Source organism: Cetorhinus maximus, chromosome 4 (genome assembly GCF_964194155.1).
Source record: "Cetorhinus maximus chromosome 4, sCetMax3.hap1.1, whole genome shotgun sequence".
Taxonomy (NCBI): Eukaryota; Metazoa; Chordata; class Chondrichthyes; order Lamniformes; family Cetorhinidae; genus Cetorhinus; species Cetorhinus maximus.
Window position 1 is genome coordinate 140,353,749 of NC_135882.1, and position 23,928 is coordinate 140,377,676.

Below are 23,928 nucleotides of genomic sequence, written 5' to 3' on the forward strand. Positions count from 1 at the left end.
ATATGCTTTTTCCTTAAGTTTGATGCTTTCCTTAACTTCTTTAGTTAATCACAGATGGTGGTCCTCCCCTTAGAATTTTTCTTTATAGTAGGGATATATTTATTCTGAGTATTCTGAAATATCCCCTTAAATATCTGCCATTGCTTCTCTATTGATCTATGCCCTAGCCTAGTATCCCAGTTTACTGCAGCTAGCTCAGCTTTCATGCCCGCTTAGTTGTCCTTATTTAAGTTTAAAATACTAGTCTTAGACCCACTCCCCCCCTTTCAAACTGGATGTAAAATTTAATCATGTTGTGATCGCTGCTACCTATGGGTGTTTTTATTCTGAGGTCATTAATTAATTCTGTCACATTACACAATACCAAGTCCAATATAACCTGCTCTCTGGTTTGTTTCAGAACATGCTGTTCTAAAAAACTATCCCTAAAGCATTCAAGAACTCATTCAGGATACTGATTTTTCCAGTTTGTATGTAGATTTAAATCACCCATGGTTATTGCTATCCCTTTATCACAAGCGCCCAATATTTCTTCTTGTATACTTTGTCCTACATTGTGGTTACTGTTAGGGGTCCTGTAGACCACTCCCACTAGTGACTTCTTCCCCCACTATTCCTCATCTTCACCTAAACCGATTCTACATCCTGATTTCCTGAACCAAGGTCATCTCTAACTATTGCACCATCCTTGATTAACAGTGCCTCCCCTCCACCATTACTTGGCTTCCTGTTCTTGTTGAATATCATGTGCCTCTCAATATTCAGGACCGAATCCTTGCCATCCTGCAGCCCTGTCGCCGTAATGGCTTCAAGTGTAATCCTTTGACCATGAGGAAACAACAGATGCTATATGTTGCTGGTTATTTTCTACTTAGATATGATGTCACATTACCGTTTAAAAGTTCTATTTCTCCCTGTGAAGTGGAAGTCGATTGCTTAATTTGCAAGTAAATATCCTTCTTATTTTAGGAGCACAACACTGTGCCAACCTTGTGTCACTGGTCTCCCCTGTTCAGTTTTCTACTTGATGGTGTCCACCATCAGATGCAAGGCAGATGATGTGACTACAAATCTGGCAACACCCCTGAAGATCCATCAGGAGTCCATTTGCACTAGACCCAGAACAAGATGGCATTGCTAAGTGGGTCTGACAGTGGGTAAATGAAGAAAATTGCCCTTGGCTGTTCTTAACCAGTTAAAGTTACCTTGATTAGAATACAGAGTTTCCCACTTCTTCCATACCCATTAGGGATTTGGTTTTCAGAATTATCTAGAGCCAAGTGGAAGAATCACAGCCCTTTTTGTCATGCTTACTTTTCTAGGTTTTATTAGTGAGCCCGGTTGGCAGGTCAGTTATCAGTGGCTCCCTAGAATATTGCAAATGTGTTTGGTTCCGGCAGATGTGGTGGGCTCAGTTCAAACTTCCATCTAAGGATGACATCCTGCAGTTCGTTTCAGCCTTCCCTGTCTCATGTGCATTTTTACCTTGCTTTCAGAAATACCCCAGAAACCTTCCTCTTTAGTGATGCTTTGGATCATCCTGCCCCCAATACTCTGGGGAATCCTGGCAGCCCTGTCCCCACTTAACAATCCACATTGAGATGTTCTAATACATGGAAAGAAAACATTCTGTAAATGTGAGTTTCTATAGAAAGAGAAATAAAGGTTAGCTGTTCATAACATATTCATGTATTGGTTGAAACATATCAATAGACCTTTCCGATTAAGGATATGCACAAACTGTTAGCCAGCCTTTTTCAGTCATATGTTGGGCTCACTGCTCCCTATTTCAACTGTTTTCTGATTTTGTTTCAGCCTTGTTAGTTTTCTTTTTATCATCGTTGTTGTTTTGTTCTGCTTACTGGTCTTTGACAGAACAAAAACAAAAATACCTGGAAAAACTCAGCAGGTCTGACAGCATCTGCGGAGAGGAACACCGTTAATGTTTCGAGTCCGTATGACTCTACAACAGAAGAGTCATACGGACTCGAAACGTTAACTGTATTCCTCTCCGCAGATGCTGTCAGACCTGCTGAGTTTTTCCAGGTATTTTTGTTTTTGTTTTGGATTTCCAGCATCCGCAGTTTTTTGCTTTGGTCTTAGGCAGAGTTTGCCTTGCTCCTTTGAGATAGCACTGGAAAACCCAGGGGCCCATTTCAATATATTTAAAAATAAAATAATAAAATAATTTGATTCCGTTGAATCCTTTTGGAAGCTTTGAAACAGGAAGCTGGTGACACTTTAACTTTTAAACAGCATAAAGGTGCTGAAAGATGGGGACAGGCAGTTCATCTGTTGGTGTAAGTGTACTTAATGTAGTGCTTGATGGAGGTATAGCTGGTAAATAAAGCGCTGGAGGTGTGTAAAGTAATGAGCTGGAAATGGACTCTGAACAGAAGCAATAGAAAGGGATTCAGCTAGGGAGATTGATGGGCTGTGCTGATGTTCAGCACAAGCCATGACTTGTCCACTTGCCAGTGAAATTAATCCTGAGCTGCTTTAATCTGTCAGTGCTCCTACTGTGACTACTCCTCCCCCCTTGTCTCCTTGCCCACACATACATAATTTCAGCAGTAGATGCTGGGAGCCTTATCCCCATGCTGCTTCATGTGAACCTCTCAAACCAAGTATCAGAGCAGCAACTATGAAATGCTTCTGATTTTTTTTGTTTTTTTTCCCCCCATTTTTACATTCCCTTGACATTCCTACCACTGCCAAACACCACGCAGACATGTGCAAATATACAAGACCTTTTCTCCTTCTATGTTATACTCTTCCTGTTTGTAGCCCATTCTTTTCCAGGACCTTTGTGAAGCCCTTACTTCCCTTATTAGTGTCTTCCTCATTCAATTTTCAAATTTATTAAACTTGGTGATACCTAATCTCCACTTTGATCTCTTCTTTTCAACCTTAATACTGTCCTGCACTCTAACCCTTGGATTTCTCAGTTAAATAACACAATATTACTACCTCAATTTGGTAATTAGAAACATTCCATTGAGATGATGCTGTGACTGCTGGCTTTCGAAGTAACTGCTGTTTTATCACTTAAAACTGGTGATCTAGAAAACTGAGTACATTGGTTTCTCACCTTGTGACCTGGGACCAAATCCAGCCCATTCTGATTGGATGGAAGTTAATTCACTCCCTACTGAACAAATTTACCCCTAATTCAATATCATTTGGCAGCCTCAGTCAGAGGCCAGAAGATACTTGGCATGGAGAATGGGGCAAAAAAAATGTCAGGCCGGTGCAGTGTGGAGTGAGGGGGTGATACTTCTGAGGTTGGAGCTGAGGTTAGGGCAGAAAAGAGTGTGCTTTAACCTGTATCTGGCTGTTCTTTACCTGACTTGGGAGTGGTTGTTGCTGACAGGTATCAGAAGTGGGAAGAGCTCCATTCTCCAGCAGTGATACCCCTGACAATGAACACAAAACAAAACACTGGGGGAAATTTTGCTTTGGGTGATGGTGTAAAATGTATATTGATTTATCTGCCCATTTTACGTCTCTTCTGATTAAAAATAGAATAGGTGGTTGAATCAATATGGTCCATTTTACTCTATCATCCAAAATTATCCCAGCACCATTTTATTTCCGAAGTTTTCAGATTAAATTTTAATGCTATGCCATGGCCACCCCAGAACAGCATTTGTGAAAGGTACCTGTAGCTAGGATAGCAGTCACTTAACTCTGACTTATTGTTGCAGTCAAAATTATATGAAGTAGATAAAAGAGCAAAACCTATCCCTTATTTAAAGTGGATTTTTTTAATGAGATGCATAACCAATGACGTATTTGGCCCTATGCTTTTACTTTTGACATCTTGCTCTGCACTTAGTATTTTGTTTTAATAATGAGAGTTAGACCTTAATATTTGTTCAATAAAGTATCTACGTGAATATTTGCTACTGAAAGACCAGTTAGTAGAGTTTATCACCACTTAGTAGAGTTTATCATGTAGAGGGAGTTTATTTTAAGCTACATGATCTGTCAGGTAACTAATCTATAGGTCTGGTTTCTGGAGCATGACTGTTTACTTAGCTGCTAACCTCACCTGTCCCTTTTAAGGCAGAAGTATTGAAATTTGTGATGGCTTAGGTACATACCTAGAGTTTCAGGGCCAAGCATATAGGTTAAATCCATGAGGGGCATTATATCTGCTGCTAACAGATTATGGTGTTTTGAAACAGACATCTTCCCTTTCCAAAACTCCTGTTCTGTAAAGTTCAATCAGAACAAACTAGTAATAAGTGATTTAAGTGCAAGTGAGGTGGTGTTGCCTAATTGTAGGCTTAAACTAGGGTAGTCCAATCTATTATCAGATCTGCGGGTGACTATTTTGAATGTGATGAAGTAATTATTAAATCAGTTACAAGTCAATTTTTGTTAGTCAGAGAATTTGCAGATTGTTCAGTGCTTGTAAATTGCTAACGCCAAGTCCATCTGCAGATTCCCTTGCCAACAGAAATCAGGCTGTAAATGCTCTCATGATACATTACACTTCTGAGTCATTGGCATGTGATATCTGAATTGTGACTGACACTCTCAAAACCTTTATCTGAATCTATTGATAAATGAGGATTAACTCAGTAAACTTCATCACAGCCTTTTTTTAAAAAGACCAGGAAAGAGTCAAAATACATTTACTGAGAGATTATGGAAAAAAAATTCCTACTGCCTAACAAAGTGAATGACTCCAAAGGAAGCTGTACTTATTATAATCTGACACCTGTAACTATGCTGACTTTGTTTATTGAGGATGTGGGTTTATCAGTATTGATCTGAATATGCCCTGTCTGGTGGAGCAAGCTGCAGTTTAAGGATTTAGCAGCCGAGTGTTGATGGGGATGTCTCTGAACTGAGTGTATTGGTGCTCGTACATAAATTAGTCTTTCTCGGTATGCATTGATTTTCTGTTAGTGCCCTGTGTGTACAGCATCAGATAGTGCATGTGTGCGGCAGGATTGTGTATAAGAAAATGTTGAGGGTCTTCAAGAGCCTCATCAGACTAAAAGCAAAATACTATGGATGCTGGAGATCTGAAATAAAAATAAAAGCAATGCACTGGAAAAACTCAGGTCTGGTAGCATGTGTAGAGCGAGAAACAGAGTTAACATTTCAAGTCCAATATGACTCTTCATAACTGAGTTCTCATCAACAGAAAATGGATTATTAGGTAAACAGAAATCTACCCGGCCATGACGGATGTCCCAAGTACAAGAGCATAACCACATGGCAAATTCAGGAAAGAAAATTGGGAAGCATTAAATAACATTCCTTTTAACTATAAATGTTACCACACTGAAGCCAGTCAGCCTATCCTGTGCATGTTATTAGCTGTAAACTACAGTAATCCAAAAACCAATCCCATTGTCTCACTCCCCAAAGCTTTGTATCTTCCTTGTTTCAAATGTTTACTAATACAAAAAATGAAAGTAGAATCAGAACAGCCTTGACTAAGGGGAAATGGGAGCTGAAGGGAGAATAGCTCACATTCTGACCCTGTTGATTTTACAGTCAACTTTTCTTGGTGGACACATTTAACTTCATTTACAGGACAGCAACAGAAACTACAATTGTGTATCAAACTCTATAACTAATGAAGAACTCTCCCCCAAGAGGTTCCCCGAGCTGCTTACTGATTGGTTTGCACAGATCATGTGATCTTACAACACAAAATTATTCTTAAAGCTACAGTCCTACAGTTCTTAAAACTAATTATTACATTCCTCCCCTTTTAACTTCTCTGTACATTTTGTATTTACAAGGATATTTATCCCATGACATTACAATATTTACACAGGTCATGAAATTACAAGTTCAGTCTTTCAGGTGGTTTCCTGATCCATGTGGAACGTCATAGCTCTACAACTTCAGATTCTTTTGCAGGAAACAGGTTCTCATTAGGCACATGCAGTTCAGTGTCTTCCCCTCCGACAGAGACATCAGACATGTCTGTCCTTGGTTGAGCAACTTCAACAAGAACCACCAAGTTCAGCAATGGTTGCAGGTGGAACATTATTTTGTTGGGGTACCTCTCTTTTTCTTAAATGATCCACATACTTACGGGTGATCAGACCCTCCACTTCCACCTGGTACGACAATGGTCCGGTCACAGAGCTTACTTCACCAAGTAACCACTTCAGTCCTCCACTGAAATTCCTTGCATATACTGCTTCCCCAACAGTAAATTGTCGCACACGACTATGCAAATCATGAGTCGCTTTTTGGTTCCCTTGACTTTCCTCCACCTTCCCCTCCAAATAGAGAAGTATCGGGCTGAGTCATTTTCGAAGACAGTAATCATCAGTAATTCTGCAAGTGTTGCTCCTGTCGTAGTGTGGGGAGTTGTTCTGTAGGGAAATAGGAAATGAGCAACTCTAGCTTCCAATGATTCACCTGTTAACTTTTTTATTTCTGCCTTATCACAGAATCACAGAATGACACACTGCAGAAGAGGCCCTTCGGCCCATCAAGTCTGCACCGATACGTGAGAAACACCTGACCCTACCTATCTAATCCCATTTACCAGCACTTGGCCCATAGCCTTGAATGTTATGACGTACCAAGTGCTCATCCAGGTACTTTTTAAAGGATGTGAGGCAACCCGCCTCCACCACCCTCCCAGGCAGCGCATTCCAGACTGTCACCACCCTCTGGGTAAAAATGTTTTTCCTCACATCCCCCCCTAAACCTCCTGCCCCTCACCTTGAACTTATGCCCCCTTGTGACTGACCCTTCAACAAAGGGGAACAGCTGCTCCCTTTCCACCCTGTCCATGTACCTCATAATCTTGTACACCTCGATCAGATTGCCCCTCAGTCTTCTCTGGTCCAATGAAAACAACCCAAGACTATCCAACCTCTCTTCATAACTTAAATGTTTCACCCCAGGTGACATCCTGGTGAATCTCCTCTGCACCCCCTCCAGTGCAATCACATCCTTCCTATAATGTGGCGACCAGAACTGCACACAGCACTCCAGCTGTGGCCTCACCAAGGTTCAATACAACTCCAACATGACCTCCCTACTTTTGTAATCTATGCCTTGATTGATAAAGGCAAGTGTCCCATATGCCTTTTTCACCACCCCACTAACATGCCCCTGCGCCTTCAGAGATCTATGGACACACACGCCAAGGTACCTTTGTTCCTCAGAACTTCCCAGTGTCATGCCGTTCATTGAATACTTCCTTGTCAAATTACTCCTTCCAAAGTGTATCACCTCACACTTTTCAGGGTTAAATTCCATCTGCCACTTATCTGCCCATTTGACCATCCCGTCTATATCTTCCTGTAGCCCAAGACACTCAACCTCACTGTTAACCACCCAACCAATCTTCGTGTCATCCGCAAACTTACTAATCCTACCTCCCTACATAGTCATCCATGTCATTTATATAAATGACAAATAATAGGGGACCCAGCACAGATCCCTGTGGTACGCCACTGGACACTAGCTTCCAATCACTAAAGCATCCTTCTGTCATTACCCTCTGTCTCCTACAACTAAGCCAATTTTGAATCCACCTTATCAAATTACCTTGTATCCCTGTGTATCATTTGCCTTCTTTATAAGTCTCCCATGTAGTGGAGACCGCTTTGGGAGCAGCGAATGCAGTAGACCAAAGGAGGTGCAAGTTATGCACTGCTTCACCTGAAAGGAGTGTTTGGGGCCTTGGATGGTGAGGAGGGAGGAGGTAAAGGAGCAGGTGTTGCACCTTTTGCGATTTGCATGGGAAGGTGCCATGGGAAGGGGATGAGGTGTTGGGGTGATGGAGGATTGGACCAGGGTGTCACGGAGAGAACGGTCCATACGGAATGCTGATCGGGTGGATGAGGGGAAGATGTGTTTGGAGGTGGCATCTTGCTGGAGTTGGTGGAAATGGCGGAGGATGATCCTTTGAATGCGGAGGCTGGTGGGGTGAAAAGTGAGGACAAGGGGGACCCTATCATGGCTCTGGGAGGGAGGGGAAGGCGTGAGGGCAGAGGAGCAGCAGATGGGTTGGACACAGTTGAGGGCCCTGTCAACCACGATGAGTGGAGGGGAGCCTCGGTTAAGGAAGAAGGAAGACATGTCAGAAGCGCCGTTTTGGATAGTGGCATCATCAGAACAGACTCGATGGAACTGAGAGAATGGGATGGAGCTTCAAAAAGTAAATCATTGACTGTGCATTTGGGGAAACCTAAGGACATGAAACATGCTATGTATTGCATATTTTTTTTTCTGATAAGGTACAATTCTTTTTAAAGAAAATTTTTACTGCACATGACCTAGGTTTGTCAGAGTTAGAATGCTTTAAATAGCAAACATTTTACAGCACAGCCACGCACAAATTTTTGTGCCTGTAAACAATGGGAATGAAAGTTGTCTTGGAGAAGTTGCTGAACTTGCCAATTCAAATAAGCGGAATTGACAACGCATAGTTAAAGCAACAGGGTCTCCAAAATCCCTCCCGAGTTAATAACTACATGTAGTGATAATTCATCTCCATTGCACTGTTGAGCCTTCTTATTCCTCCAGCTTAGTGCCCCTGATAAACACATTCTACGTAGAGAAAATTAACAGCAGGCATAAGAAAAAAGGCATTAAAGACAATCATGGTGACTTTATTTTCATAAAGGGGGGTTGTTGAGTGTACCAGACCTCCCTGATTCTGGGAATGGTCAAGATTCAGGGGCTCCAAATTTAAACCCTGACTTCGCCAGAGGAACTTTTTGCCAAAAAGCTGCAATCTGACAGGGCCAACTTTGTTCATAGCTTATCAAGCTGCCTGTTGCATCACAGTGATGATGTCAAATGGTAATGTCTCACGGTGAATTTCAAGCACATGAATTTTGCTCAGCTTCACATGAATGGTGATAGGAAATCTATATATTATCACGACAGATTGATATCCTGCTGACAATGGCTGCTGGTCATCACCAGGGACCACACAATTGCTATGCGTAGCTGTAGCATCCAATGGCTCAGAAAGCTACCGCTCTGCCAAGCAACTAGCCATAGTTCCATGATTAAGTTGTGATGTCAGCACAATACGAGATCCGTGTTGTTTCGCTGCCTATCCATTTAGGTTTGAGTACCCCTTCCCACCTTCATCCACAATAGCACAGACTTCCCACTGTAAGGTAACCTGAGATTGTCAGACTGCAAAGCACTACCATTTTGTGTAGATTGGTCTCTGACATTTTACCTTTTGATTGACCTTCAATAATTATCAAAAACCAGATAAGTTGCGTTGCTTCAGTAAGTTTGAATGTGTAGGACCTCAATCTTCTCTTTAATAGGTCTCCGACAGGTGCTCCAAGTGGCTTTGTCTTGTCCAACTGTATTGCCATTAAGTAGCACATAACAGGAAGGAGAGTTGAAAAGCAGAGTTACATAGATTCTGTGCTGTACTGTACATGGATTTTTGACAGCACCTATTTATCATCCCTCTGAACTGGAAAAGCTGGTGGATTAGTTATAAGTTTTCTGAGAGTTTAACACGTTCCTGGAAAAGTCCAGTCCACTGTGCTAACATTTAGAATGCAATGAGTTTGTGCTCCTGCATGGTTGCACTGCTGGTGAGTGTGTAGATTTCCACCTGTAAATTGTGATGTGGCGTTCACTCGAGGTGTGGGTTGTGGGGAGAATATAGGAAAGTCAACAAATAATCCGCCTAAGGTTTTCAGGTACATCTTTGTAACCATTTGGAAAGCAGTGTTTGTAGAAACTGGATACAGGCTCCCTATTTGCTTCTTCTGGTGAGAGGGCCAGTTACAAAGGTAGCAAACCACCATTGCTTACTGTTTCTCTACCCAGCCCCCAACCCAAGTTTTAACTGACTGGAATATTGGATAAGTCAAAGTCAAAGTATAACAATATTGCAAAATTTGTTATGCAGACCAATACTTGTCAGATTAGGGATTTAAATAGATTTGGGTAAAGAATTTTAGTTGGTTTATTGAATTTTGTGTGTTCCAAGAAATCAGCTCTGCTGACTTGCTATTACAACTGACTTCTCAACAAAAAGGTGAAACCTTTGATAATGCCTCAGTACTGCTCTGGAACGTCAGCCTAAATTGTGTACACAAATCTTTGTGCAAGACTCAAACTCACAACCTTCTGCCACTGGCTGAGCTATGTTGAAGTTATGCTGTTGAAGCTATCTCCTCTTTATTAACAAGATTTGAAATTGAATTTTGAAGAAGTAACCATTTGGATAGGCAAAGAAAGAACAAACTTGCATTTATATACTTTCATGACTTCAGGATGCCCCAAAGTGCTTTACAAGTAAAAGTATAATTAGAGTGGTCATTTTTATAATCTGTGAAATGTGGCAGCCAATTTGTGCACTGTGACGTTCCACAAATAGCATTAAAATAAATGATAAATTGAATTGCTTTAGTGAGGTTGGTTGTAAGTATTGGCCATGACACTGGGCTACTCCTCTTCAAGGTAGTGCTATGGGATCTTTTACATCTGCCTGAGGGCATATAGGACTTCAGTTTAACATCTCATCTCAATAATGATTCCCTGAAGTGCCTTGGTTATGCGCTCATCTTAGTGTGGGACTTAACCCACAGCCTTCTGACTCAGTGGTGAGCACCAAGGCTGATGTCTTCAGGCTGATGTTATGGCACAGCGGATGGTAAAGGCTGAGCTGCTCAAATCCCAGAGGAAAACTTGAAACAGCTACCACAACTGTTTTTGAAATTTGTATTTTTATTTCGAGATGCGTACCTTGGATAACGTAGTAATAAGTCCACCGAGTCTTAGAGGTTTTTTACAAAACTAAATTAAACATTTATTAATAAAACAAAGGATTTTGAGCATGCACTTGGCTCTACAAATTACTACTATGATAACCCCTAAATCCCCTAATTAATCTAACTCCCAGTTATGCCTCCATTAAGGCAACAGTAAAACAACATAGATTTTGACAGATCCAGGCAAAGCACACACAATCCTGGACAGTGATATTTGAAATGAATTCTCTTAGCTTCAGTTCCTATAGGCAACAGCTTGGAGGCTGGAGGCTTTTCACTCTTGATAGATCTTAGATTGCCTTCTTTCCTTACACATAACCTCACCTCCTTTATACATGTTTCTCTCTTTTTAACGTAAATCCCATCATTCCAATATAACTTTGCAACTTTAATTTTTCCATAATATAAATTTTTCATAGCACTCATGTTATCAGTAATTTTTGGGAAAAATAAACTTACTGTTTGGCTTAGCTTCTTATGGCTAGGTGTAACACCGTACCATCTCTTTAAAATTCACTACTCTGGTTTATCTAAAAATGCAAATGTTCTTTACACCTCTCATTCTAAAACTTCAGCTATGTTTATGTATTTAGCATTTCAAACCTATTTCCCTTCTGATATATAAAAGCACCCAGACTAGCTGTCTGTAATTCAATTAAAACCTACACACACAAACTAATTCAAATCCCACTATTAACCTGCCTTTACAATAAATTACATTATTGTAAAATTATTATATGTTCATGACACTGATGAAACTTGAGGCATGTGATTGAAGAGGAAATGTAGCAGTATTAATAAACAGTTGGTTGACAAACAACAACGAAGATGGTTGTGGTTGTTGGAGATCAGTCATCTCAGCTCCAAGACATGACTGCAGGAGTTCCTCAGGATAGTGTCCGTGGCCCAACCATCTTCAGTTGCTTCATCAATGACCTTCCTTCCATCATAAGGTTAGAAGTGGGGATGTTTACTGATGATTGCGCAATGTTGAGCACCATTCACAACTCCTCTGATACTGAAGCAGTCCATGTCCAAATGCAGCAAGACCTGGACAATATCCAGGCTTGGGTTGACAAGTGGCAAGTAGCATTAGCGCCACAGGTGTCAGACAATGACCATCTCCAACAAGAGAGAATCCAGCCATCACCCCTTGATGTTCAATGGCATTACCATCATTCAATCCTCCATTATCAACATCCTGAGGGGGGGGGGGGCGGTTACCATTGACCAGAAACTGAACTGGACCAGCCAAATAAATATTGTGGCTACAAGACCAGATCAGAGGCTAGGAATCCTGTGACGAGAATCTCACTACCTGACTCCCCAAAACCTGCCCACCATCTACAAGGCACATGTCAGGAGTGTGATGGAATACTCCCCACTTGCCTGGATGATTGCAGCTCCCACGATAGTCAAGAAGCTTGACACCTCCCAGGACAAAGCAGCCCGCTTGGTTGGCACCACATCCACAAACATTCACTTCCTCCACCACCGACGTACAATAGTAGCAGTGTGTACCATCTACAACGTGCACTGCAGGAATTCACCAAGGCTCCTTCGACAGCATCTTCTAAACCCATGACCACTACCATCTAGAAGAACAAGGGCAGCAGATAGATGGGAACACCAGCACCTGGAAGTTCCCCTCCAAGTCACTCACCAACCTGACTTGGAAATATATCACCGTTCCTTCACTGTCGCTGGGTCAAAATCCTGGAACTTCCTTCCTAACAGCACTGTGGGTGTACCTGCACCACACAGACTGCAGCAGTTCAAGAAGGCAGCTCACCACCATCTTCTCAAGCGCAATAAATGTTGGCTCAACCAATGAAGCCCACATCCCATGAATAAATTAAAAAAAAACAAACAAAAATAAGTTAAATTAAGAACAATGTGCTGGTAATACTCCAGTGAAGAAGAATCATTATCAACTTGAAATGTTAACTTTGATTTGCTCTCCACAGGTGCTGCCAGACCTGAGTACTTCCAGCACTCTGTTTTTATTTCAGATTTCCAGCCTCCTTGGTATTTTACTTTTATTAAACAAATGGGTAAATGGGTATGGCTTGGACTGGAGGGATGTTGTACTTCAGGTGTTAGTGCCTGAGCCACTTTTGTACTTGGTGTATGTAGATATTTTAGGGATGGAAATAGGGAGCGCATACTTGGAGATTTGCTAAAGATACAAAGTAGGAGGTGATAGTGAGGAGAACTGTAAAAGACTTCTGGAAGATATAACAGGTTAGTGAAATGGGCAAACAGGTGTTCCCAAGATGTATTACCTCATACTCATCCACATGTAATTTAATGTAAATAAGTATGAAGTGTAACATTTTGGGAGCAATCATTACATCCTTGTTCAGAAAAGGATGTAAAGGTAAGCCCAGCAACTACAGGCCAGTCAGTTTAATGTCACTGGGAACCTTGTAAACTGATAATTCGGGACAAAATTAGTAGACTCTTGGGCAAATGCAGGTTAATTAAGGGTTTGTTAAGAGCAAATCATATTTAACTAACTTGCTTGAGTTTTTTGAGGTAACAGAGAGGTTTGATGATGGTAATGCTGTTGATGTGGACTTCCAAAAGGCAAGTGCTACACAACAGACTTGAGGAATGTTGAAGCCCATGAAATAGAAGAGACAGTAGCAACATGGATACAAAACTGGCTGCGTAACATGAAACAGAGCAATGGTGGACAGTTGTTTTTTGGGCTGGAGGCAAGTGTTTGGCGGACTTCCCCGGGGTCGTTGTTAGAACACCTCCTCTTCCTGATTACATATTAATGACCTAGACTTTGGTGTACATGGCACAATTTCAAAATTTCTGGCTAGTATGAAACCTGGAAGTGTTGTGGTCCATGAGGAGCATAGTGTAGAGCTTAGAAGGACATAGACAAGTGGCAGATGAAATTTAATGAAGAAAAGTGTGAAATGATTTATTTTGGTAGGAAAAACGGAAAGAGAGACAATATAAAATAAAGGGTGCCGTTCTAAAGGGAGTGCAGAAGCAAAGGGACCTGGGTGTACATGTACATAAATCATTGAAGGTGGCAGGACAGGTTGAGAGTGATCAATAAAACACACAGCATCCTGAGCTTTACCATTAGGGGCATAGAGTATAAAAGTAAGATAGTTGTGTTAAACCTGTATAAGACACTGGTTCAGCCTCAACTTGAACATTATGTGCAGTTCTGGGTGCCACATTTTAGGAAGCATGTGAAGGCACTATAAAGGATGCAGAAAAGATTTACAAGACTGACACCTTGGATGAGGAACTTCAATTATGTAGGTAGAGTGGAGAAGTTGGGACTGTTTTCCTTGGAGAAGATTAAGAGGAGATTGGATAGAAGTGCTCAAAATCATGGATATGGACAGAGTAGATCTGGAAAACTGTTCCTATTAATGGAAGGATCAAGAGTGTACAGATTTAAGGTAATTGGCAAAAGAAGCAATGGCAACATGAAGAAAAATGTCTTCATGCAACAAATGGTTAGAATCTGGAATGCACTGCTTGAGAGTGTGGTGGAGGCACGGTCAGTCGAGGCTTTCAAAAGGAAATTGGATCATTGTCTGAAAAGGAAAAATTTACAGGTCCACGGGGAAAAGACGGGAGTGGCACGAAGTGAATTCAGAAGACCAGCACAGACACAACAAGCTGAATTGCCGCCTCCTGTGCTGTAACCATTCTATGATTCTCAAACAAATAATGGAAATATGTGCCTAATGGAAAGGCTGAGATGTTGACGAACACAGTTGGACTGTTTTGAGTGCATAATTCATTGGAAGTAACTCTGCAGGAAGGTAAAGCCATGAAAAGGTCAATACAGTCTTGGGTTTTATATATTGGGACATAGGGTTCAAGAGTAAAGAAGTAATTGTGTATTTATATAAAACATTGGTTTGGCCACAGTTTAAGTACTGTGTGCAGTTTTGGACACCCATTGTAAAAAGGACACTGCTCTTGTCCTCCTCTACCTCAATAATGTGCTTTACCTCCAACCTCCCAACTTTAGAAAGAACAGGTTTGCTAAGCCTAGTGGCCATTTCCTATTCCTGAAAATTCTTTTATTCCAAACCCTTGAGAAGTACAATTTAATCAAGACTTTTTCAAACCGCAGGAAAAATAGGATTGATCTGCCTACAGGAACAGTGGAATGTGATAGTTCTATTTCCATGTCTAAGTGAGATTGCCAAATCGTGAAGTTATATGCTGTAGACCCCTTGCCCCTGAAGAAATAGGTTGAGACTGAACAAAGTAATTTTGTAAATGGTGCTTCAGTCCCAGTGCAAAAGGCCATTATGCTGTCTAGGCAGCCCACTCTGGTCCTTATTCTCCTCTCTCTCCCTACTTTCATTTTAATATTTTGTTAAATTACCCTATATTCTTCCTGTATCTTTAATAAATAGAGATCTTAAACACAGACAATATTGTAGGGAGATCAATTCAATTTTTTGAAATGTTTTGGAAAGGTTCAGCCTGTTGGGTTTGTGATGATCTTCTGATTTCACTTAGTGCCACCTCCCCCTGTCTCTTCCCCATGGACCTGCAAAATTTTCCTTTTCAGATCCAACGTTTGCAGTTTGAAAAGTACAGTTATGTTGTATGGCTATAGAAAGAGTTTTTAGTAAAAGAACTGTAGGCCAAATAAACCTGTCCCCTATCAATAGCACTCAGTCATCTACAACTATACCTTTCAATTACCTCTTTCTCTAGAAACAGGCTTAATTTTTTTTATTTATGCCTACATCCTTGGCCTTACCTACTACCATATTTTACAACAGTACTTGGATGATAGTTTCCTCTGCCTTTCCTCTTGCATCTAGCTTCCTAATTTTTAACTCCTATTCAATCAGCGAATAATTTAGATGTATCCTGTTGGGCGAGGCCCCGGAGAGTAAAGGACCACAGAGCAAGGACCATTCAATGCTTAATTCCCTTTCTGGGGTGGTGATGATTTAGCTGAACTTTCTTTATGCGTATGTGAAAGTCATGAGGGCTGCGTCAGTTTGATGACGACTGCAGCACAGCTTTACAAGCAAGAGACGGTAGGTTGGATTTTGCTGTCATTGTGCCACTTCAGCAATTTCTGCCTTGCCCACTTATTAACCACAGATCTCTTTTTTTTCCCTCCTGTCATGATGAATAGTGTTCATAACATGCTCAAACAACACGAACAGGGTATTGCTCTTCCTCTCTTGCTACAATAATGTTCTTAATTAGGAGAATCTAATGAGATCGATTAGTCATTAGCCCTGACCTCGTTGGCCCATGGTGTGTTGTCAGCTGATAACGGGGGAGCTCTGAATATTGTTGGTAATAAAAGTGAAAGTGCTTGGTTAGAGTGATATGTGTCACTGTGGAATTAGTCTTTTATAACCAATAATTGTCAAATTGAGGTGCTCTAGCACTGAGCTGGTGTTGCTCTCTGTACAAGGAGGCCGCACTCATCGGTCTTCCCAGATCCAGCATCGGTGGAAAGTTGAATTTTGGTTAATTGCCTGGTGCATCCTCCTTTTCTGGAGCTCCATGGACAGTCCAGTAAGTGCACTGAGTCAGGTTGAGAGAGTTTGTGCTCTGGTGTTAGATATAAATGCCACAGCACCCGGTACTTAGCATGCAGTTTACAAAATGGTCCTGTCGCTGAAGTATAAGCTGTTTTTTGATTCCAAAGCTGTCTCACAATGGGGATGATGCCTACATAAATGCAGAGCAGTGGCATGCATAGGTTGCTCTCCCCCAAGCTTGCGCCTTAGCAGTTTATTGAAATGTTTTTTGTGGAGCATTCAATTTCTAATGATTTGTTTCAGACAAGCCTGACCAAGCAAGTATTGGCCCTTCATAGTACTTAACCTATCTAGGTACTGAGGAATTCTGATTATTATTGAAAGTTGAATATTATTATCATCTCCAGGTGGCATCCTCGATTATTCAAGGGTTGCTGAATGCTGCTTACGTCGTGATTTTACTATGGGGCAGAGCAAAGAGGCAGGCCCCAAATCTCTTGTCAGCTGGAACGGGGATTGAAAACTGTGCTGTTGGCATTATTCTGAACCACAGTCTAGCTGTCAAGCTAACTGGCCCCTGAGCAGCTATAAGGAAGTTATTTCTTGGCAGGATTTTCTGTCCCCTAATTCTGGAGGTGTTTTATTGCTCAACAGCAACTCACCCCTCATACCTCATCAGAATGGTATTCGCTCTGAAATGCTGATGACATGGTATCACCATTGATCCCAATCCAGCTCTCAATCAATATTCAAAATCAAGAATTATTTACTCAATAAAATCAGAAAGCATCTTTTCTGATGTCAGAAGGGTTGGTGAGCAGAGGACTAAGGTTTTAAGTAATTGACAAAAGAACCAGAGGCAACAGGAGGGAAAAAAATATGTATATAACACGTTGTGATCTGAAACGCACTGCCCTTAAAGAAAAGGTGGTAGGAGCAATAGTAACATGTACACACACACATACTTGCTTGCTGAATAGCAGTCACATATAGGATCTTTGGCTGGCTTGTTCCCTATCCCTGAAAACCTGGATGCTGAGGTTAATCCCAACTAAGATCACTTGAATCGGCATAAACTAGGGACTGAACTTTCCTGCTTTGTATTACATAAATTCACTGAACTGTCAATTCTGAGGAAAGGCCAAAGAAGTTAATTCATTTTTAAGTTTAGAAACAGAATAAAGTTGATCCAGGCAAACTGTTCAAGTATCAGGAGAAGGAGGTTTAAAAATAGTTGACGTTTTAGTTAAAAATAGTTTCAAAAATAAGGTGGAACATACAATCAAGGAAGGACATTGAAATAGACAACAGAAGTTAGTTCTGGAGAGAGAAGGGCTTGAGGGATATAGCAAAAACAGGAAAATAGGGGAGTTTTGTGAGAAAAAGACAGGCTTGTTCCCTGTTCCTAAATTCAAAATATTTGATTTGTTATTTATATACAATATACATAGAGGCACAAAACCCTAGTTTGTACACGGCTCCGTCTTCCACCAGACAGACATCGGTCATTGATTCTAGGGAGTGGGTAGAAGACTTGTGACCCTTCACTGGCAAACTAATAGAAAAGCCAAATGGTGAGTTGGCGGGGGGCAGTGGGGCCGGGGGGAAGCTGACAGCAATCAAAAATAGCTGGGTCTCTCTGTTCAGAAAAGAGGCTCTGTTCTTTTGCTGAAATGTTAGAGTGAAGAATACATTGAATCTCAGACTACAGTTACTAAATATAAATGTTTTTCTTCATTTTTGTTATTTAAGTGTGTCACCTTGTTGGTCAGCCAGTCAGTCTGTTGAAATACTTGCCTAGAATGTAAGACACAAATTTGCATTTGTAATTTCTCCATTCAGTAAGGTTTTAATCTCAAAAATTAGAGAAAAAAAGTTTAAATGTTAGAATTCTGAAAGCAGAATAGGAAATAATGGAAATACATTGGTCAATCATGAATTTTCAGGAAAAAAGTGGGAATCTTCATCCGAACTGAAACTGTACGGCCATTGAGTAAAGGATGGCTTAATGGCAATAGTTTTGCATTTCAACAATTAAAAACAATCAGAGACCTGGAATCACGTCAGGAGATCAGAAGACAAGAACAGAAAAGAGCTTCATATTTTAGTTGTTTCTCTGTGGTCGAAGCTGGCAAGGGGCAGCTGTTTGCTATTCCTTACTAGGTCATGTCATACAGCATTAAGAGTCAGCTGTGTAGTGTGGGACCAGAGTTGGTGTAGATAAGGCTAAGTAGAGCTGGCATATTCTCTTCCCTGAAGGGCTTTAGTGAACCAATGGGTTTTTACAACAATCCGGCAACTTTCATGTTCATTTTTTCTGATACTAGTCTATAAATTAAGATAGGATTAGGTGTAGGCCATTCAACCCCTTTGACATGTTCTACCATTTAGTTTGATCATGGCTGATATCCTTACCTAACAAAAAATCTATCAGTCCAATTTTGAAATTTGCAACTGACATTGCCTCAACAGCTTTTTGGAGGAGAGCTCCAAATTTCCAAAACCTTTGTGTGATGAAGTGCATCCTGAAATTACCCAGGAACAATCCAGAGAAAATAGTTATTCCGTATCCATGCTGTCAAATTCTTCAGTCCAGAATTCTTCAATATTTTCAGCTTTACAAATTGTCATGGTGTGGTTGAATTTGTAACCTCTTGGTTACTAGTCCAGTCCCATAACCAACCATACATGTAAAGTGGGATTTCTTTTTCTATTAATCCTTATTGTGTCTATTACTCCATTACTGTGTTCAAGTTATTTATTCATGAAATGCTTTTTAATGTTTGTTCAGGTCTAACTTTCTCATCCTCTGTGAAGAGCCCTTCAAATAACCGATTAATCAATACGAGGTATAAAATAGTGAAGAAGAATGCAGGCTGGAATAGTTCATTGCCAGGAGCCTCATGCAGTGTCTCCTGGAAGGCCAAGAAGGTCAACAGCTCCAGCTCAAGGTAATCTTTTCTTTTATCAAAACTAATTGAGTACGCATGCCGTAGTCAGGTGCTGGTTACTGTATTCACTTCAGTGCCCTTAGGAGTGGAATCAAAAGACATCATCCTGACTCTGTCTTAGGTCCACACATGTACTTTAAGTAGAAGGTGCTGAATAGCAATCAGGAACAGATCTCCAGCTGATTTTATCTGTCCCACGGCTGCTGTGCCCAATTGTAACACCCCTACTGCTGCAGTGTTCAACCTTCAATGAACCTAGGCTAAAGTGCTCAGTTACACCTCAGATAAGCTCACTCAGCCATGGGGAGGACTCTCTCATCTGATCTTCATAAAGCTAATTTGTAGTTCTCCCCAATCATAGTGGTCCTTACCTGTACCAAATGCACATTTTTCTTCTTTACATTAGTTTTCTGTGATTATGGGTTCAATTGGTAGCTTTTGGCCAACTCAAAAGTTATCTTTCTATGAGGCATGGTTTTAATGTTTTTTAACAGAACAATATGCATCAGATTCTCCTTGGAAATTTTTTGATATCCTTTATCCCTCCTAGTTTAGCTAAGTAATAAACAGCATAAAGTAATCCAGCTTTTCTCTGTCTCTTTTTTTCTGCTGCAGTTTAAAAACAACCCCAGTGATGAGGTCAGACAGAAATGAGAATCATATTAGTCCATCTGTAAAATTCATTTGGGTGAAGTTGATCCCTGTAAAAATGTGTGGATTACAAACTCTCAGCCCCTTACTGTAGTTGCTGCTTCAGCTGTGTGGTGAACCGTGAAACTTTTTAACTGATTACTTAGGCATCAGTTGTGGTACATTTAATAAGCATTTCCTGTTGACTTTAAGTTCAAGTCATTTGCTTCAACTTTACCCCCTTTATGATACATAAAACTTCGAAACATTTTTCAACTTTAAAGATACCCCTCTCGTTTTCATAAACACTTGTACATTTATGCAACTTTTGCAGAAATAAAACTACGGTAAATTGAAATGACAAAATATCAGTCATTACAAATGCAAACTAAACATGTGAATACGGTGATCCTTGTTTTTAAAAAAAGTTCAGTGATTCAGAGAAACAAACAAAAATAACACAACAGAAATTCGGTACTAAAAAAAATCGAGTAATCAAAATTTCAATTAAGCAGTGTAAGAGAAAAATAGTGAAAAATAGCAATAAGCAGTCAAAGCACAAAGGAACTTGCATATCACCCATGGAGTAACACAAGTAGTGTTTTACAGCAACAGGAGTGTTGTGCTTTATAGCGCACAGCTTATGACACAAGAACATAAGAAATAGGAGTAGGAGCAGACCATATGGTCCGTCGAGCCTGCTCCACCATTCACAATGATCATGGCTGATGCTGGGCTTCAACTCCACTTTCCTGCCTGCTCCTTCTCCATATCCCTTGACTCCCTGAGGCATGAAAAATCTGTCTTAAATGTATTCAGTGATGGAGCATCCACAGCCCTCTGGGGTAGAGAATTCCAAAGATTCTTCATCATTTTGAGTGAAATAATTTCTCCTCATATCAGTCCTAAATGATCAGCCCCTTATTCCGATTCTGTGGCCTCATGTTTTAGATTTTCCCAGCCAGTGGAAACAATCTCTGATCGTCTACCCTCTCAAGCCCCTTCAGAATTTTGTAGGTTTCAATAAGATTGTCTCTCATTGTTCTAAACTCCAGAGAACATAGGCACAATTTACTCAGCCTCTCGTCATAGGACAGCTCCCTCATCCCAGAGACCAATTTAATGAACCTTCATTGTAGTGCCTCCAATGCAAGGATATCCTTTCTTAAATGTGGAGACCAAAACTGCACACACTATTCCGGATGTGGTCATGCTAAAACCCTGTACAATCCTACCAAGCCTTATTTATTTTGTACTCTAATCCCCTTGCAATAAAGGCCAACATATATTTTGCCTTACTAATTGCTTGCTGCACCTGCATGCTAACTTTCTGCATTCCTTGTACGAGCACACCCAAGTCTCTCTGAACAGCAACATTTACAAGTACATACCTATTAAAAAAATTCTGCTTTTCTATTCTTATGACCAAAGTGAAAAACTTCATATTTCCCTACATTATACTCCATCTGCCATTATGTGCCCACTTCCTTAACCTGTCTATATCACTTTGCAGCTTGTGTCCTCCCACAGCTCACTTTTCCACCTAGTTTGGTACCATCAGCATTCTTAAATACACCTTCACCTAATTCATGAATATAGATTGTAAATAGCTGAGGTTACAGCCTGATAACTTGAAAACGCCATGTTTATGCCCACTCCGCTTTCTATCTTTAACCAATCCTCAACCCATGCTAATATATTATCCCCAATTCCATGAGCCCTTACCTTGCTTGTTAACCTTTTTTGTGCCACTTTATTGAATGCCTTTTGGAAATCCCAGGTAATACTGCATCTACTGTTCCCCTTTATCTACTCTACTAGTTACATCTTCAAAAAAACACTAATAAATTTGTCAAACAGAATTTCCCTTTAAAACAAGTCAACAATGGTTTTACTAATAATATTATGGCTTTCTAAATGTATGCTTAAGACTTCCTTAATAATAGATTCTAGGACTTTCCTGACATATGATGTTAGGTTAACTGGCCTGTAGTTACCTGTTTTCTCTCCCTCCTTTCTTGAAAAGCAGTGTAACGTTTGCCAATTTCCAATCTGATAGGACTATTCCCAAATCTAAGGGACTTTGGAAAATCATAGCTAGCGCATTCGCTATCTCTGCAGCTAGCTCTTCAGAGCCCTGGGGTGTAGGCCATCAGGTCCTGGGAAATGATCAGATTTTAGTCCTTTAAGTTTCTCTGGTACTTTTTCTTTGCTGAAATTCATTACCTTTATTTCCTCACTCTTATTAGCCCTCAGGTTACCTTCTATTTCTGGTATGTAACTTGTGTCTTCTACTGTGAAGACAGGCACAAACTATTTGTTCAAAGCCTTTTCCATTTCCTCATTCCCCATGATAATTTCTCCTGTCTCTTCTTCTAAGGGACCAATGTTTACTTGAGTAACAGCCTTAATTTAATATACTTATAAAAGCTCTTACAATCTGTTTTGATGTTCCTGGCTATTTTACTCATTCTATTTTTTTCCCTTTTTATCAACTTTTGGTCACCCTTTGCTGGTTTTTAAATCACTCCCAATCCTCAGACTTGTTACTGGTTATTTTTGGTAACGTTGTAAGCCTCTTCTTTTCATCTAATACTATCCTTAACTTCCTGTGTGAGCCACAGATTGGTCCTTCTTGCTGAGATTTTGTTTTTCAATTGAATGTATTTTTGTTGAACATTTTGAATTGTTTCTTTAAATGTTTCCCACTACTCATTTACCTCCATACTTTTTAGGGCGATTTACCCAATTAGCTTTAGCTAGCACTCCTCTCATACCTCTTGTTGGCTTTAAATTTAAGATTCTTGTTGTGATTGGAGTTTTTCACTTTCAAACTTAACATGGAATTCAGTGGTATTATGATCACTATTTCCCAGTGGATCTTCCACTATGACATTACTAATTAACCCTACTTCATTACACAATACCAGATCAAAGATAGCTTTATCCCTAATCAGATCCACAACATATTGTTCCAAAGAACTGTCACAAAAACATTATATAAGCTCATCTTCTAGACCACTCTTACCAATTTGATTGTCCCAGCCTATGTGAAGATTAATGTCCCCCACAATTATAACATTGCCTTTGTTACAAGCTGCAATCATTTCCTTTTTAATGCTATGTCCAACAGTATAACAACTGTTAGGGGGGTCTCAAAACTACTCCCACTAGTGTTTCCTAACTCTTTCTATTCCTGATTTCCACCCATAATGATCCTACTTAGTGACCTTGAGGCCACATCCTTTCTCTTTTTTTAAATTCATTCATAGGATGAGGGTGTCACTGCCTAGCTCCATTGCTCCTCCATTATGTCATCTTTTACTATCAGGGCTACCTCTCCTCCTTTGCCATTCTGCCTGTCTTTCCAAAATATTATGTACCCTAGAATATTTACTTTCAAACCTTGATCACCTTGCAACCATGTCTCTATAATGGCAATCAGATCTAAATCATTTACCTCTCATTGTGCCACTGGTTAACCTATCTTATTGCAGATGCTTTGTGCATTCAGCTAAAGAACCTTTAATTTTTTTTAACTTCTATTCCCTGCAAAGACCTTATCCACTGATGTACAATTTTTGTTAAACTCTGTCCCTTCCTATCCCACTCTGCTTGTCTTTACCCACATTGCTATACTGTTCAATGCTTTGACTTTTCTCTTTGGATTTCTAAATCTCCCTTCACCTGAAACCCCTCCCCCCCCGCCCCCCCCCAATCCATCCCATCCCATCCCATCCATCACTACATGCTGATTTCCCATACCTGCCTGACTCGCAGTCACACCCTCCTGTCCCTGACCATTGACCAACTCTAAGGTTCTGCCTAACCAAAGGGGTGTTACTGCCTCCTAGAACAAAGTAACCAGGATGTGACCCCACCCTGATGCTTTGCAACACCCACAATCTAAACTCCATCTCAGCAACTCTGAGCCTAAGTTGCACAAGCTGCAGATACAGCTGTCCAGGATTGTGGTGCATCCCACAGATTCCCATGTGCTGCAGTCACGGCACACCACCACCCTGTTATTTCTGTCCAACCTTATTTATTTAATTAACCAATTAGTTAATAATTGACATAGCTAAAGTA

At 40.5% G+C, this 23,928-nt stretch overlaps 1 protein-coding gene across 2 annotated transcripts in view; it reads left to right on the forward strand.

The window, feature by feature from the left end:
• Positions 1-23,928, forward strand: part of zc3h3 (zinc finger CCCH-type containing 3) — a 286,493-nt gene that overhangs the window by 53,360 nt on the left and 209,205 nt on the right. For both annotated transcript variants that reach the window (XR_013576450.1, XM_078540928.1), the window contains exon 4: positions 19,050-19,209. Coding sequence is in view for 1 of the 2 variants with exons in the window: in XM_078540928.1 (XP_078397054.1) it covers positions 19,050-19,209 (160 nt within the window). In the remaining variant the exon portion in view is untranslated. The remainder of the gene's footprint in view (positions 1-19,049; positions 19,210-23,928) is intronic.